The sequence below is a fragment of the Salvelinus fontinalis genome, chromosome 35, assembly GCF_029448725.1.
Source record: "Salvelinus fontinalis isolate EN_2023a chromosome 35, ASM2944872v1, whole genome shotgun sequence".
Classification (NCBI taxonomy): domain Eukaryota; kingdom Metazoa; phylum Chordata; class Actinopteri; order Salmoniformes; family Salmonidae; genus Salvelinus; species Salvelinus fontinalis.
Genome location: NC_074699.1, coordinates 3,572,353 through 3,587,939, shown reverse-complemented (window position 1 = coordinate 3,587,939; position 15,587 = coordinate 3,572,353). Strand labels below are relative to the sequence as shown.

The 15,587-nt window shown below is 41.6% G+C and overlaps 1 protein-coding gene and 1 long non-coding RNA gene across 2 annotated transcripts; one reads left to right on the top strand and one right to left on the bottom strand.

Moving 5' to 3' along the window:
* Positions 1 to 268: 268 nt before the first annotated feature.
* Positions 269 to 15,379, top strand: LOC129834248 (mucin-15-like). The gene is made up of 4 exons (XM_055899063.1): positions 269 to 538; positions 1,966 to 2,817; positions 14,013 to 14,186; positions 14,330 to 15,379. Exons 2-4 carry the CDS (start codon positions 1,989 to 1,991, stop codon positions 14,449 to 14,451), a joined length of 1,125 nt encoding a protein of 374 aa, XP_055755038.1. The 5' UTR covers positions 269 to 538; positions 1,966 to 1,988; the 3' UTR covers positions 14,452 to 15,379.
* Positions 3,959 to 5,551, bottom strand: LOC129834249 (uncharacterized). The gene is made up of 4 exons (XR_008756227.1): positions 5,144 to 5,551; positions 4,980 to 5,018; positions 4,783 to 4,857; positions 3,959 to 4,644 (listed from the first exon to the last, which is right to left on the bottom strand). It is a non-coding gene; the product is annotated as an uncharacterized LOC129834249 (long non-coding RNA).
* Positions 15,380 to 15,587: the final 208 nt, after the last annotated feature.

Sequence of the window (15,587 nt, the reverse complement as noted above, 5' to 3'; positions counted from 1 at the left end):
CTGTAACGACACACGAATAGCCCTACGCCAATTGTTGCCAAATATAAACCAGAGACAAGGCATGGATGAAAGCTGTACTGCCCTTTTGTATCCTTGACGACAGCAGACATTCCAAAATCACAAGGGAGGAATGTTCCGAGGACCTGGGGGCAGATGCTCTGCCCAAAAAGGGAATTCAGGTGCTGGGTACCTGGAAACCGAACTGAACTCAAATAAACTGATGTGTAGTGTACATCTCAGGAATACAGAAGATAAACCGGAAAACCATGACATGTCTAAAATAACCTTAGTTACCCTAGAGCCAGTACCATGTTACCATTTAGGGATTGGCTGGATGACAGGGTGTTTGTGTCAGGTGTAAAATCAGGTAGAACAGGTTCCTGGTTGTTCTGATCTGACTTCCCTCCACTGCACTGCCCCTTCCCCTTCCCTGGCCTATCAGTTCCCTCTCCCTCATACGCTGGCTGTTTCGCGGAGAGATCTCACTGCCTTCCTCACACCTGTTAGCTGTAACCACCTGACCGAGCACCAGAAAAAGGTATGTGGCGATGGTGATTTTAGTAACGTAGCGCTTTTTCACCATTTCTTCTGTATGGGAGATGTATGGTAGACGTTGAGTTGTGTGACACTTACATGTGTTTGGTATTTTTGTAAGGTTACAGACTTGCAAGAAATCTGATTCGTTCACTGATAGCGCCACAAAATCCGACTGTAAATGTCATACCACTTTCAAATGAAACCGAATGATCATATTGGGGTCGGGGTTTAAAGTTGCTCTTTGTAGTTGTCCACCAGTCAGGCAAACCAATATACATGTGTCATCCCATCCAGACTATTCTTTTATCAATGCAGATTCAGGTAGTTGCCAAGCGTATATGGGTTTTTTGCTTAATTTCTGAGGGGACTCAAATGGTGTTATTAACCCAACTGTATTTTTACCAAACCAAATTTGTCAATTTGGAAGAGGACACAAACCTAACACAAAGACACTCAGAGTGATTGAAGGAGGATAACATTTAGCCAAATGGATGGTCTACAATGACTGAGTTCATCATGACACTTTCTCTCTGCTTAAATTTAAATACACTTATGTAAGATTAGTAGTCCCAACAGACGGAATACATGATTTCAGACATGTTATTTTATTTCTATCATGCTATCAAAACCTATTCAACCCTTGGCTTTGAGGATATTTCTGAAGGGGAAATGCTAGCCAGACATTCATGCGTGCTTTGACAATGCTGCTGAATGCGTATTTAGTATGCTTTAACAGGAAATATCGCTGTTCATCCCAGATTGACTCAACTAAAGTACATGGGAGTCTCCCCATAGTTACACCCTAAATGATTTTTGCATTGACATTCATTTAGTCTGTTGTCCCCAAAACTGAGTTGGCAGACTCTTATAAATACAAGTTCTGGGAGATTTGATTGCAAAAACATTGGGAGTTTGCTTCCATTCAGGGGAAATAATTGTCCTCCTAACCCTGACCAGGCCTTATAAAAATTGAGGTCAAAGCCAAACTGATAGCATCAACACTTTATCTCCTGGATTGATATGAATAGATTACAATTCTATTAAAAGATAACGATAGAGTCAAGTCAGCCAAACCCCCATTGAGAGCTTGCTTTTTTTGTATTACAGGGTGAGCATTTGTTTCAGAACATGCGGAATATTAAATACTTTATGGGAATCTTGGGAATTCATAAAGTCCTTGTCTCGCCTTAATCAATTTAACTATTCATACATTTAGTTCATTCTTGGTGACTGGTTGCCTAAGAAAAATGATGTACAATACTGTATATTCTCTGCTTATAGTCAATGGTGGCCTGCAGACCATGGCACATTCGAGGCCAAAATGGGATATTTTTTTATTTTTTTTATTTTTTTACATTTGTGGAGAACCAACCTTGACTCAATGTATCTAACAAAAATACTTTTGTTTACGTGTTGATTGTTGTTTAGAACACGAACGAGAGAGACGGGATATGGACCTTTATTCAATCATCACTGCTGTTTTGCTTCTGCAACTGCAAGGTTTTCATGTGGCCTTGCTCCAGGCACCAACAAACTCTCCCGGACGGACGATTGATCAAAGTTGGCTTCGTCAATTGTTCAAATCCAAGCTCAACAAGACATCACAAGCTCAGTCCAATGGCATTGTTGATACGAACCAGGAGGATACTGAGTCAACAGATAACTCTCCTTTGGGTATCGCAGATGGTTCCATGTCATTTAGTGGGGAACAGGACACAAGCGAGACTTCAGGTGATGTGACGATTGGCACCACAATGCCACCAGGGTTGCCAGATGCCACAGCAGAGGACCCTGAATCGCCAGCGACCGCTGTTGAATCTCCAGAAACCACTGTTGCACCAGAACCCCCAGTGAGTGTTGCCTTAAACTCAAGCCAAGTTTCCAATGCAACTGGAGAGGACAGTGGACTCCAAACTACCAGAACCACTCCAATCACAGAAAACTCAAATGGCTCTAATTCCATGTCCAATGACACTGAATTGAACGAGACAACCACAGCTCCAGACACCAATAGCACAGAGGAGGCCGGTCCAGATCCTGATACTGAGAACGGGGTAACCAACAGTACAGAGGACAGCCATAATGTAACGACTGCAGTACCAGAAAAAGCAGCGCCATCAAGTGAACCATCCACAGCTTCCCCCACCACAGAGCTCCCCTTGGACTCACCTGGGACTACAACTGCCAAAATCATTCCAGAAACTACAACAACCACAGGTCCCAGCACAACGACAGACATGATGGAAACTGGTGCCGCTTCAGGGAACAACTCTGCGAGAGGTGAGGAGACAGTGTCTAAGTATCTGGTACATTCTTTGTCTCAAGGGTACTGCTGTGTGCACCTGTGACCTACTTACTTGCTTGGTCAAGGGAGCCTGTAACAACTTTTAGGGAAATACCAAGAGCTCACAACAATGTTTAAATTTGGGTGTGTTCACTTCACATAACCATTGTGATATTGTTGTGAATGTTTCGGGAGAGGCATTAATGAATGAGTCACCAACCAGACAAAGACAGAGCAGCCAGAAAGTTACAAATAACCACAGAGTATCAGATTTGAACATCGGAGGGACCTAGTTAGAAAGTAACACAATATCCAACAACGCTCAATGTTATATCACCATCTTTTTTTACAAACCCGCTTACTTTCCGGTCTCTCCCTGACCCACATTTGACAGATCTCTATTTTTTTCCATTGTCAAAGCACAAACTCCCCTTCTTTCACCGGCTGGGCTGGGTTGAGTTTCAGACACTATCTGCATGCCCATAGTGAGTGGAGGCTTCCATTACAAATGCCTTCTCCAGGGGACAAAATACCCCTGTGTTAGCCTGTCTACATGCAGGAGGAGGTCAGTAGCTGAGGTTCATTACTGCAGTACAGGGCGTGAGAGTACTACTCTCCAGTTTCTAACATACTAAACAAGAGCCCTTTTGAGTGGGTGATTGTTGACATTCGTTAAAGGAGGATACCCCCAATTTTGACAGGTTATAAATGATTTACGAGTATTTCTTCTCACAATTCAAATTCAATTGCATTCTTTTCAAAAAACGTACACATGATTTGCCAGGTGCAGTCATGAATTTGAATATGTAGTAACTCTGTAGTAAGAGTTATGTAGTAAGTTCTGTCAAACTTGACTATAAATACTTGGAAAAGTGTGCTGAAAAATGTTGTTACCATTGGGAGGAACCTCATACATTTCAGCCAGTGATTTGTTTATTCTGTGGCTTGTTTGACCTGTTTGTTTACCTCATTTGCATGTTGCCTTACAGATTTTCCATAGTCAGTACAGCATGCTAGTTATGCATCGCAGTCTTTTTACGCAATACTTATTAATCAATTTGTAACGGCTGTCCTCCTCCTCATCTGACGAGGAGTAAGAAATGTCGGACCAATGCGCAGCGTGGTATGTGTCCACAATATATTTTAATGAGACAAACGAACACAGAAACAAAACAATAAACGATACGTGAACTACAAACCGAAACAGTTCCGTGTGGGACAAACACTGACACAGAAAATAACCACCCACGAAACCCAGGTGAAAAAAGGCTACCTAAGTATGATTCTCAATCAGAGACAACTAAAGACACCTGCCTCTGATTGAGAATCATACCAGGCCAAACGAAAAAAAACAACATAGATAACCCACCCAACTCACGCTCTGACCACACTAAAACAAGGAAATAACAAAAGAACTAGGGTCAGAACGTGACACAATTGACAACACATACTGGCTATTACCTTTTCTTTAGGGAACATAGAGAGAAAAGGTGTAGAGTTTCACACAACCACGTCACACAAAAGTACACCATATCTGGACCCAGATCATATTTTCTCTATTTATGGGTTGCACCTCCGTCACTTGGTTGCGTCACGCCATGTTACACTAAAAATAAAAGATTCCAGGAGGATCCTTCAGGGATTCTTCAAAATGAAACGGGTAGGTTAACCCCTATAAGTTATTTGAAGAACCCTTTAAAACGAGTCTGGCGTGTTGCTGTTGATGTCCTCCGTAGGCTATGAATAGCCAGAATAATTTTGCAATGCATGGTGATCTAACAGGTTTCCTGTTATATTCATCAGAGGTGTAGGGAAGGTGAAGTCTGTGAATACAAGAAATATATCATTATACAGATGATTCACAATGTGTGCACACAACAGTATTCATACCTTGGTTTTTGTGGTAAATGTGAATGGGGGGAAAAACGGTTAACTTTTGACAAAGGTTTTCATACACATACCTTGTCCATAATGAGGGCTCTGGGATCTTCATTGGAGAGGTAAGGGAGGAGGAAGATGGCTGCTGTGACAGAGTCCTATGAGGTTTTAGAGAATACCATTATGAGGCAAACCACTACTAATTGTACATACAAAGGCACACACAAATAACTGAGCAGTTCAGGCGCACAATGCAGCTATATTTCTAAGATATTCTTACCTCTTTGTTGATGGATATCCATTGAATTGTGTCCATTTTCTGTATTAGAAAGAATTGTAAAAAGGGACAAAGTGTCCAACAACAGCCATTTGAACAAATATGACAGATAGATGGTCTAATCATAAAACAATATCAATTTAGATCATACAAGAGAGAAACCTGACCTTAAATTGAGGAGATCTTTCAATTTTCCAGTTAAATGCCTGCACTTGCTGTCATCTCAAATCCAAATGTTTCAGTTTGGTAGTTAGGTTCCTGCAAGAACCACCAAGTGTAACGGCTGTCTCTCTCCTCATCCTCGGACGAGGTGAGGAGAGAAGGATCTTCAGACCAAAATGCAGCTTGAGGGAAATAAGCCATCTTTTTATTTATAACGCTGATGGCAACACGAAAAAAACAAAACACTTTCAAAAATACAAAACAAGAAAACGACGTAGTGCGTGGTGCCGGAACTGGAGGCACCGGGCTATATACACGCACTACAGGGAGAGTGCGTGGAGGAAGAACAGGGCTCAGGATACGCACTGGTAGCCTAGTGCGTAGTGTAGGCACTGTAGGTACTAGGCTGGGGCGAGGAGGTGGCGCCGGAAATACCGGACCGTGGAGACGTACTGGCACTCTTGAGCATTGAGCCTGCCCAACCTTACCTGGTTGAATGCTCCCGGTTGCCCGACCAGTGCGGGGAGGTGGAATAACCCGCACTGGGCTATGTAGGCGAACCGGGGAAACCATGCGTAAGGCAGGTGCCATGTATGCCGGCCCGAGGAGACGCACTGGAGACCAGACGCGTTGAGCCGGCCTCATGACACCTGGCTCAATACCCAATCTAGCCCTACCAGTGCGGGGAGGTGGAATAACCCGCACTGGGCTATGCACTCGTACAGGAGACACCGTGCGCTCTACTGCGTAACACGGCGCCTGCCCGTACTCCCGCTCTCCACGGTAAGCCTGGGAAGTGGGCGCAGGTCTCATACCTGCCCTTGGCCCACTACCTCCTAGCCCCCCCCAAGAAATTTTTGGGAATTACTTACGGGCTTTTTGGGCTTCCGTGCCAGACGCGTTCCCTCATAGCTCCGGTTCCTCTCCCCGGTAGCCTCTGCTCTCCTCAGTGCCTCCACCTGTTCCCATGGGAGGCGATCCCTACCAGCCAGGATCTCCTCCCAAGTGTAGCAACCCTTTCCGTCCAATACATCGTCCCATGTCCATTGCTCCTTTCTCTCCTGTCCCTTACTCCGTTTAGTTTTCCCTTGCCGCTTGGTCTTAGCGTGGTGGGTGATTCTGTAACGGCTGTCTCTCTCCTCATCCTCGGACGAGGTGAGAAGAGAAGGATCTTCAGACCAAAATGCAGCTTCAGGGAAATAAGCCATCTTTTTATTTATAACGCTGATGGCAACACGAAAAAAACAAAACACTTTCAAAAATACAAAACAAGAAAACGACGTAGACGAAACCTGAACATAAACTTACATAACTAACACGTAACACTTACGGACAGGAAACATACTACATCGAAACGAAACGAAACGAACAACCGAAACAATCCCGTATGGTGTAAGACATAACACAGACACAGGAGACAATCACCCACAACGAACACTGTGACAACGCCTACCTAAATATGACTCTTAATTAGAGGAACGCCAAACACCTGCCTCTAATTAAGAGCCATACCAGGCAACCCAAAACCAACACAGAAACAGAAAACATAGAATGCCCACCCAACCTCACGTCCTGACCAACTAACACACATAACAACTAACATAAATAGGTCAGGAACGTGACACCAAGAACTATAAAGCTTCCTTGATGAAACCCACCTCATATGTGGAAAAACCTTTTTTGGGAATTTTTCAGTGCCAAGAACCGTAACGTTCTTCGATGAACTTTGAGGATCTAACCCTTGATGAACCCCACATTTTTAGAGTGTACATTCATTCTAAAGACACCTCAGCCACAGTAGCCCCCAAAAGACGAGTGGTGCCCAGTCACTCCAAACGGTGACTAATGACTGTTTCTGTCACGACTTCCGCCGAAGTTGGCTCCCCTGCCTGTTCGGGCGGTGCTCGGCGGTCGTCGTCACCGTCCTACTAGCCGCCACCGATACCTTTTTCGTTTGTCTGTTTGTTTGTCTAATTAGTTTCACCTGTGTTTCTGTTGTTTGGTTTAATGAGCTTCCCTATTTTTAGTAGGTGGACCCGCCCTTGTTTTGTGCGGTATTGTCTTTATGTTACGTGTGTGCGTTTTAGGTAGAGGTGGATTTATTTTCTTATTACTTGGCACCCTGTGTTTTTGGGTTGTCACGTTATTGTCTGCGCCCTGTATTGTTGGGCTTATCATTTTTGTGTGCCGAAGTAAGAGCACTTTTCCCCAGTGGAACTCTCTGCGTCTGATTCCTTCACCCACCTAGTCCCGCATGACAGTTTCATCTAAATTACACTACATTCTTAGAAAAAAAGGTGCTATCTAGAACCTAAAAGGGTTCTTTGGTTGTACCCATAGGAGCACCCATTGAAGAACCCCTTTTGGTTCCACGTATAAATAAACCTTTTGGGTTCCATGTAAAACCCTTTCCACAGAGGGTTCTACATGGAACCCAAAAGGGTTCGACCTGGATCCAAAAATGGTTCCCATTTGGGGACAGCCGAACAACCCTTTTAGAACCCTTTTTTCTAAAAGTGTATAGTGGCCCGGAAATACGATGACTTTGCATAACAGTTGGCAAATAATTAGTAGGAAAAAACTTTGCCATTGTTATGATGTCGTCAAATTCGTCCTTCAATGCACACAGAGGGCTAATGTCAACAGTATGCATGTCAGTCTTTCTTGGCTCAAAGTAGAGAAGAGATTGACTGCCTCAATTTCTGTTTTTGTGAGAAATATTAATGTGTTAAATTCCTAATAGTCTCTATAATCAACTTACATAGCTCTGACAGACATACTTACCCCACTAGGGGTCTCTTCACAGTCCCCAAATCCAGAACGAATTAAAGGCAATACACAGTATTATATAGAGCCATGATCACATGGAACTCCCTTCCATCTCAAAAAGTTATTTAAAAAACAAATAAAACAACACCTCACAGCACAAAGTGTTCTTATTTTCTTATTTCGAAATAGTGTAGTTCAGTCCTTGAGCTGTTCTTGTCTATTGATGTTCTGTATTATGTCATGTTTTGTGTGTGCCCCAGGAAGAACTAATGTGGATCCTAATAAAATAAAATAAAAATCCAAATATCAAATTTACTTTAGACAGATGGCAATGTTGCCATTAGCTAGCAGTTCGTAAAAAATACCTAGCATTTCTAGAGTTAGTTAGCTAGAATCAGATGCTCTCTCCACAATCGTAGCTAGCTAGCTAACGCAATACTATATCTCATGTTAATCTGATGACAAATGTTTTTTTCTACTAAGTATTTGCCTCCTTTAGAAATGACAATGTATTTCCAAGCAACTATAATGCAGTTCTTCATCAATGACAGTTGACAATGCATTGAGTGGAACGTTCAGTCAGGAGTCAGGCTTAAACATTCAAAACAATATTGTGATGAAACGTGTAGGCCAGGAATATGAATGCCCCACTTTACGCTAATGTAAATGCAGGGCGTGCTCCTTTAACATTTTTTTAAAAGTGTTGTGAGAAAATAGAAACGCAAAAGAGGTTAACAAGCTTAGTCTTCAGATAAGGAGATGTCAGGGAAGTAAACATTTGAATTTCCAAATGTGATGACCGAGATTATGAAAGCTTATTCGAAGAGGGGAAATTGTTGTTCATGGTAAACATGTTGTTACTCTTATTAGCATATTGACTAGTCTGGTACTTTTCATTTAGTTGTATAAAGTTCTATCAAAACTGCCTTAGAGTAGTTAGATCTCCTCTTCGCATACCACAAACCACATTACAGTGCATTCGGAAATTATTCAGACCCCTTGACTTTTTCCACATTTTGTTACATTACAGCCTTATTCTAAAATGGATTCAATTGTTTTTTTCCTCATCAATCTACACACAATATCCCAAAATGAAAAAAATATGAAATATCACATTTACATAAATATTCAGACCATTTACTCAGTACTTTGTTGAAGCACCTTTGGCAACGATAACAGCCACGAGTCTTCTTGGGTATGACATTACAAGCTTGGCACACCTGTATTTGGGGAGTTTCTCCCATTCTTGTCTGCAGATCCTCTCAAGCTCTGTCAGGTTGGATGGGGAGTGTCTCTGCACAGCTTTTTCAGGTCTCTCCAGAGATGTTCAACTGGGTTCAAGTCCGGGGTCACTCAAAGACATTCAGAGACTTCTCCCGAAGCCAGTCCTGTGTTGTCTTGGCTGTGTGTTTAGGGTTGCTGTCCTGTTGGAAGGTGAACCTTCGAGGTCCTGAGCACTCTGGAGTAGGTTTACATCAAGGATCTCTCTGTACTTTGCTCCGTTCATCTTTCCCTCGATCCTGACTAGTCTCTCAGTCCCTGCCACTGAAAAACATCCCCAAAGCAAGATGTTGCCACCACCATGCTTCACTGTAGGGATGGTGCCAGGTTTCCTCCAGACGTGATGCTTGGCATTCAGGCCAAAGGGTTCAATCTTGGTTTCATCAGACCAGATAATCTTGTTTCTCATAGTCTGAGAGTCCTTCAGGTGCCTTTTGGAAAACTCCAAGCAGGCTGTCATCTGCCTTTTACTTAGGAGTGGCTTCTGTCTGGCAACTTTACCCTAGAGCCCTGATTGGTGGAGTGCTGCAGAGATGGTTGTCCTTCTGAAATGCGCTCCCATCTCCACAGAGGAACTCTGGAGCTCTGTCAGAGTGACCATTGGGTTCTTGGTCACCTCCATGACCAAGGCCCTTCTCCCCCAATTGCTCAGTTTGGCCGGGTGGCCAGCTCTAGGAACAGTCTTGATGGAATGTTGGAGGCCACTGTGTTCATGGGGACCTTCAATGCTGCAGAAATGTTTTGATATCCTTCCCCAGATGTGTGCCTCGACACAATCCTATCTCGGAGCTCAATTCCTTCAACCTCATGGCTTGGTTTTTGTTCTGACATGCACTGTCAACTGTGAGACCTCATAGAGACAGGTTTGTGCCTTTCCAAATCATGCCCAATCAATTGAATAATTATGTAAATAAGGTATCTGTTTTTTATTTGTAATAAATTGGTAAAAATGTCTAAAAACCTGTTTTCACTTTGTCACGGGGTCTGAATACTTTCCAAATGCAGTGTATGCCCAAGGAGACAGGGGTTTTATGTTAATCGGGTTTCCATGGGTAACACAAACAATCCTTAGTTCTCTTTGATTTATCTTTTAGTCCAAAAAGTAATGAGTACAACCTGGATGCTGAATCCAAGGCTTAAGGAAGATATTTCTCCTCACTGAATTGAAACAGTACATTAGCAGAACTAACGCAACCTGTAACTGCATTTTAGCCATAATCCTTTTCCTCTTACAGGGGTTGGTTAACGTAATTCAATCAGGGATTCTGGGAGAGCAGGGATTGTCTCCCAGTGTCTGGTGGAAAGCAGACTGAAACAGGTTTCCTCTAGGATTTTGCCTGTGTTTAGCTCTATTCCATTTATTTTTATCCTAAATAACTCTGTAGTCCTTTCCGATGACAAGCATACCCATAACATGATGCAGCCACCACCATGCTTGAAAATATGAAGAGTGGGACCCAGTGATGTGTTATGTTGGATTTGCTCCAAACTTTGTATTCAGGCCAAAAGTTAATTTCTTTACCATATTTTTTGCATTATTACTTTAGTGCATTATTGCAAACAAAATGCATGTTTTGGAATATTTGTATTCTGTACAGGCTTCCTTCTTTTCGCTTAGTCATTTAGGTTAGTATTGTGGAGTAACAACACTGAACAAAAATATAAATGCAAAATGCAACAATTTCTTATTTAGGCTTGCCATAACAAAGAGTTTGAATATTGACAGTAAAATGGCGCTGACAGATAGGGCAGCCGTGCTTCTAGTTGCTAGACAACTTTGTAGTATTTTTTTTTCTGTGTTATTTCTTACATTGTTACCCCAGAATTTTTTGGGTGTTATTACATACAGCCGGGAAGATCTTTTGGATATCAGAGTGCCGGTAACTCACCAACATTACCACTATTATGACCAGGAATTAGACTTTCCCCAGTCAGATCCTTTGTTCGTACCCCCCAGGGCAATTGAATTGATTCCAGAGGCTGATACAAATCACCGCCGGCGGAGAAGAGTTATTCGGAGTGGACTTCTAGTCCGACTCAGGAGGCGCGCACACCACCCACCGCTTCCAAGTATAGTACTCGCTAATGTTCAGTCTCTGGATAATAAAGTTGATGCGCTCAGGGCAAGGATTTCCTTCCAGAGAGACATCAGGGATTGTAACATACTCTGTTTCATGGAAACATGGCTCTCTCAGGATATACTGTCTGAGTCCGTACAACCAGTTGGGTTCTCAGTTCATCACGCAGACAGGAATAATATCTCTCTGGGAAGAAGAAGGGCATGGGTGTATGTTTCATGAATAACTGGCGTGATTGTGATAACATACAAGAACTCAAGTCCTTTTGTTCATCCAACCTAGAATAATTCACAATCAAATGCCAATTGTATTGCCTCCCAAGAGAATTCTCTTTAGGTATAGTCACAGCCATGTATATTCCCTCTCAACCGATACCACAACGGCCCTCAAATAACTACACTGGACTTTATGCAAACTGGAAAACACATATCCTGAGGCTGCATTTATTGTAGCTGGTGATTGTAACAAAGCAAATTTGTAAAAATGTGTGTGTTCTATCAACACATTGACTATACTAATCACGCTGCTAAAACACTCGACCACTGCTACTCCAACTTCCGGGATGCCTACAAGGCCCTCCCCCGCCCTCCCTTCGGCAAATCTGATCACGACTGCATTTTGCTCCTCCCTTCCTATAGGTAAAAACTCAAACAGGAAGTACCCGTGCTAAGGACTATTCAATGCTGGTCTGACCAATCAGAATCCACGTTTTAAGATTGTTTTGATCACGCAGATATGTTCTGGGTAGCCTCTAAGAATAACATTGGCAAATACACGGATACGGTGACTGAGTTTATTAGGAGGTGTATAGGAGATGTTGTACCCACTGTGACTATTAGAACCTACCCTAACCAGAAACCGTGGATAGAAGGCAGTATTCACGCAAAACTGAAAGCGTGAACCACCGCATTTAACCATGGTAAGGTGACTGGGAATATGGCCGTATACAAACAGTGTAGCTATTCCCTACGTATGGCAATCAAACAGGCAAAACGTCAGTATAGAGACAAAGAGGAGTCGCAATTCAACGGCTCAGACAAAAGACGTACTGTATGTGGCAGGGTCTACAGACAATCACAGACTACAAAGGGAAAACCAGGCACGTCGTGGACACCGACGTCTTGCTTCCGGACAAGCTAAACACCTTCTTCACCCGCTTTGAGGATAACACAGTGCCACCGTCGCGGCCTTGATTATCTTTTTGGCCTCCCTGTGGCAACAGGTCCTGTAGGTGTCCTGGAGGGCAGGCAACCGCAGGGCTCTCCAGAGGGTGGTGCGGTCTGCAAAAAGCATCACCAGGGGCAAACTACCTGCCCTCCAGGACACCACCTGATGCCACAGGAAGGCCAAAAAGATAATCAAGGACAACAACCACCCGAGCCACTGCCTGTTCACCCTGCTATCATCCTGAAGGCGAGGTCAGTACAGGTGCATCAAAGCTGGGACCGAGAAACTGAAAAACAGCTTTTATTTCAAGGCCATCAGACAGTTAAATAGTCATCAGTAGCACCTTAGAGGCTGCTGCCCTACGTACATAGACTTGAAATAACTGGCTAATAATGGAACACTGGTCACTTTAATAATGTTAACATATTTTGCATTACTCATGTCATATATATACTGTATTTTATTCTACTGTATCTTAGTCTATGCCGCTCCGACATTGCTCATCCAAATATTTATAAATTCTTAATTCCATTCCTTTACTTTGGGTTTGTGTGTATTGTGTGTATTGTTGTGAAATTGTTAGATATTACCTGTTGGAGCTGGAAACACAAGCATTTCGCTACACCCGCAATAACATGCTAAACATGTATATGTGACCAATAAAATTTGTTTTGATTTGACTCAAGACATTTCAGCTTTTCATTTTTTATCCATTTAAAAAAATAATAATCTAAAAACAAAATTATACTTTGACATTATGGGTAGATCAGTGACACAAAATCTCAATTTAAATTAATTTTCAATTCAGGCTGTAACAGAACAAAATGTGGAAAAAGTAAAGGCGTGGGAATACTTTCTGAAGGCACTGTATCGATTGCGTGATAATTTCGCAAATGACGTGAAACGACAATAAAATACTGATACACTTTACACTTTTCATTTGCCTGACATTGGTTAATTATTTGTTTCACTAATAGGTTCAACGTGATTAAATAGATGGAAAACGTTTACAGAAATGCAATGAAACCTGTTATTTTCACACATGGTAATTGCACTGATTGTGGTAGCCTAATTACATGGCTGGGAAATAGTACTGTCTATTGAGTTGAGACTGCTCATGTAAAAGGGTGCTCTATATCCTTTTGTACATTTATTTTTAAAACACACATTTTCGCCTCAATTATGGTACTTTATTTGGTTAGTACCAAGTATATGGTTTGTACTGTATATGATTTGTAGATGTTCAATAACTGTCAACAACATTTCAACTTACTGTCCTCAAACCCTACGCTTAATTCTTACCCTAACACTTATTCTAAACCTATCCCTAACGATAACCGTAACCGTAAGCACGTGCCTATCAACAGATACTTTGTTAATAGTATGACCATCTGTAGATAATCTATATGGAATTGTCCAAATAAAGTATGACCGGAAGAATATTTTGCAATACATAAATATGTTATTCCAGACTAAATGTATTGCACCATATATTAGAATTGCACCAATATTAGAATGTTGTATTTCCCTTCTCGTTTTCATGTATTTTTTTGTGATGATTGCATTTTTGTTTTCAAAGGCTTGGCCTCAGATGCAGTGCAGAACAAGAAGAGGAGTGAGGCATGGGGTGCCACCCTGGGCACAGGAGTGGCAGTGTGCTTTGTGGCGATGGTGGTCTATGTCATCCAGAGAAGGAGAGGCCGACGGGATTTCACACACAGGAAGCTTGTTGAGGAATTCCCCTCAGACCCAGGTAGGCAGTTCCCTTGGAGATATTTCCCTTTGATGATTTCCTGGCATATTTTCTATCTGATAGGACTGAATAAATGAATAGGAAAGCACCTGCTATCATAAATCGGCCATGCAAAATGTCACATCTCTGTTTCTCACTCCTAGTTCAACAACTGGACAACAGTGAGCCTTTGGATTTGAAATATGATGGTTCAGCTTACTACAATCCTGGACTCCAAATGTACAACATCCAAATGGCCAACTTTCCACGAGGACATCAAAATTGAAGTCTAACCTTAAACACGTTAAAGACAACTTTCATATACAAAATACTCATTGAGACCCAACATATGCAATAACATGCATAAATATCTATAACAGAATGTTAAGTCATAGATTTTTATTATTTTTTATTATAATTTTTTTCTTTCTTCTAAGGGGTGGATCAGCTTAATATTGCGGAAAGATTGTTACTTCCATCAATGTAATTGTGCGCATCATTTCCAATCCCCCATATATTTTTTTAGGGTAAATATATCCATATACATACACATATGCATACATATACACATATATACATAAACATACCTATATAGAAATACATACTTTTTTTAGAACATACCTTTATTATTCCCCGCAATCCCCACCACCCTTCCCCCAAATGGAGTAAACGAATAAACAACAACACTTAGGCTTCTACCGTCAGTTTATACATCTTATACACATTTTACAGACACAATCTATTTTACAGTAGTTATATTTAGTTTGTTTTTAGTCCTTCCTCTATTTCTGATGTCCATCCAGTTTGATTTCTATTTGTAACTGTGGTATTTCACAACATTTCTGAACCTATATACATTTTATAGACCCCGTATGTTTTACATTGGTTATCTTGTTATTAATCCCACCCTTCAGCTCCATTCAACCCCTCCCATCTATCTCTCAACATCATCCATGTTGGATTTCTATTTGCCATATTTTTCAACTGTGCTGTGATGCTTGACAAAGGTACTGCACCGTTCTATTCTCATAGCTTCTACAGATTGTAAATGAAAAATATTTTTTTTTGCTAAAATAATGATTATATTATTGATTGATTGACTATGGCTTTTCAAAAGTCAAAAGTCATAGATTTACGGCACCCTAATGCATTGGCTAATGCATTGGTTATGTGGGCTTAGGGGTGTAAACCAATAAACTGTGGGAATTTGAGAATATGTGTTTGGAGTTTATTTATTATTATTTTGGAAAATTTGAATCATATTTTTAAACACCTGATTTAAGGTTCTGTTGTGTTTTCATTCCCGAAATTACAACCACTAGAACGAATACAAACTTTACGTAACTTAGACATGCACATAAATCTTGCATTGATCTCAACGGAAAAATATAATGCATGGATCTCAAGTTGTGATTCTAGACA

Coding starts and splice junctions, on each gene's coding strand:
- LOC129834248 (XM_055899063.1), top strand. CDS start 1,989: ATGGACCTTTATTCAATCATCACTGCTGTTTTGCTTCTGCAACTGCAA. Junction 2,818..14,012: donor AGGGAACAACTCTGCGAGAG/GTGAGGAGACAG, acceptor TTGTTTTCAAAG/GCTTGGCCTCAGATGCAGTG. Junction 14,187..14,329: donor GGAATTCCCCTCAGACCCAG/GTAGGCAGTTCC, acceptor TCTCACTCCTAG/TTCAACAACTGGACAACAGT.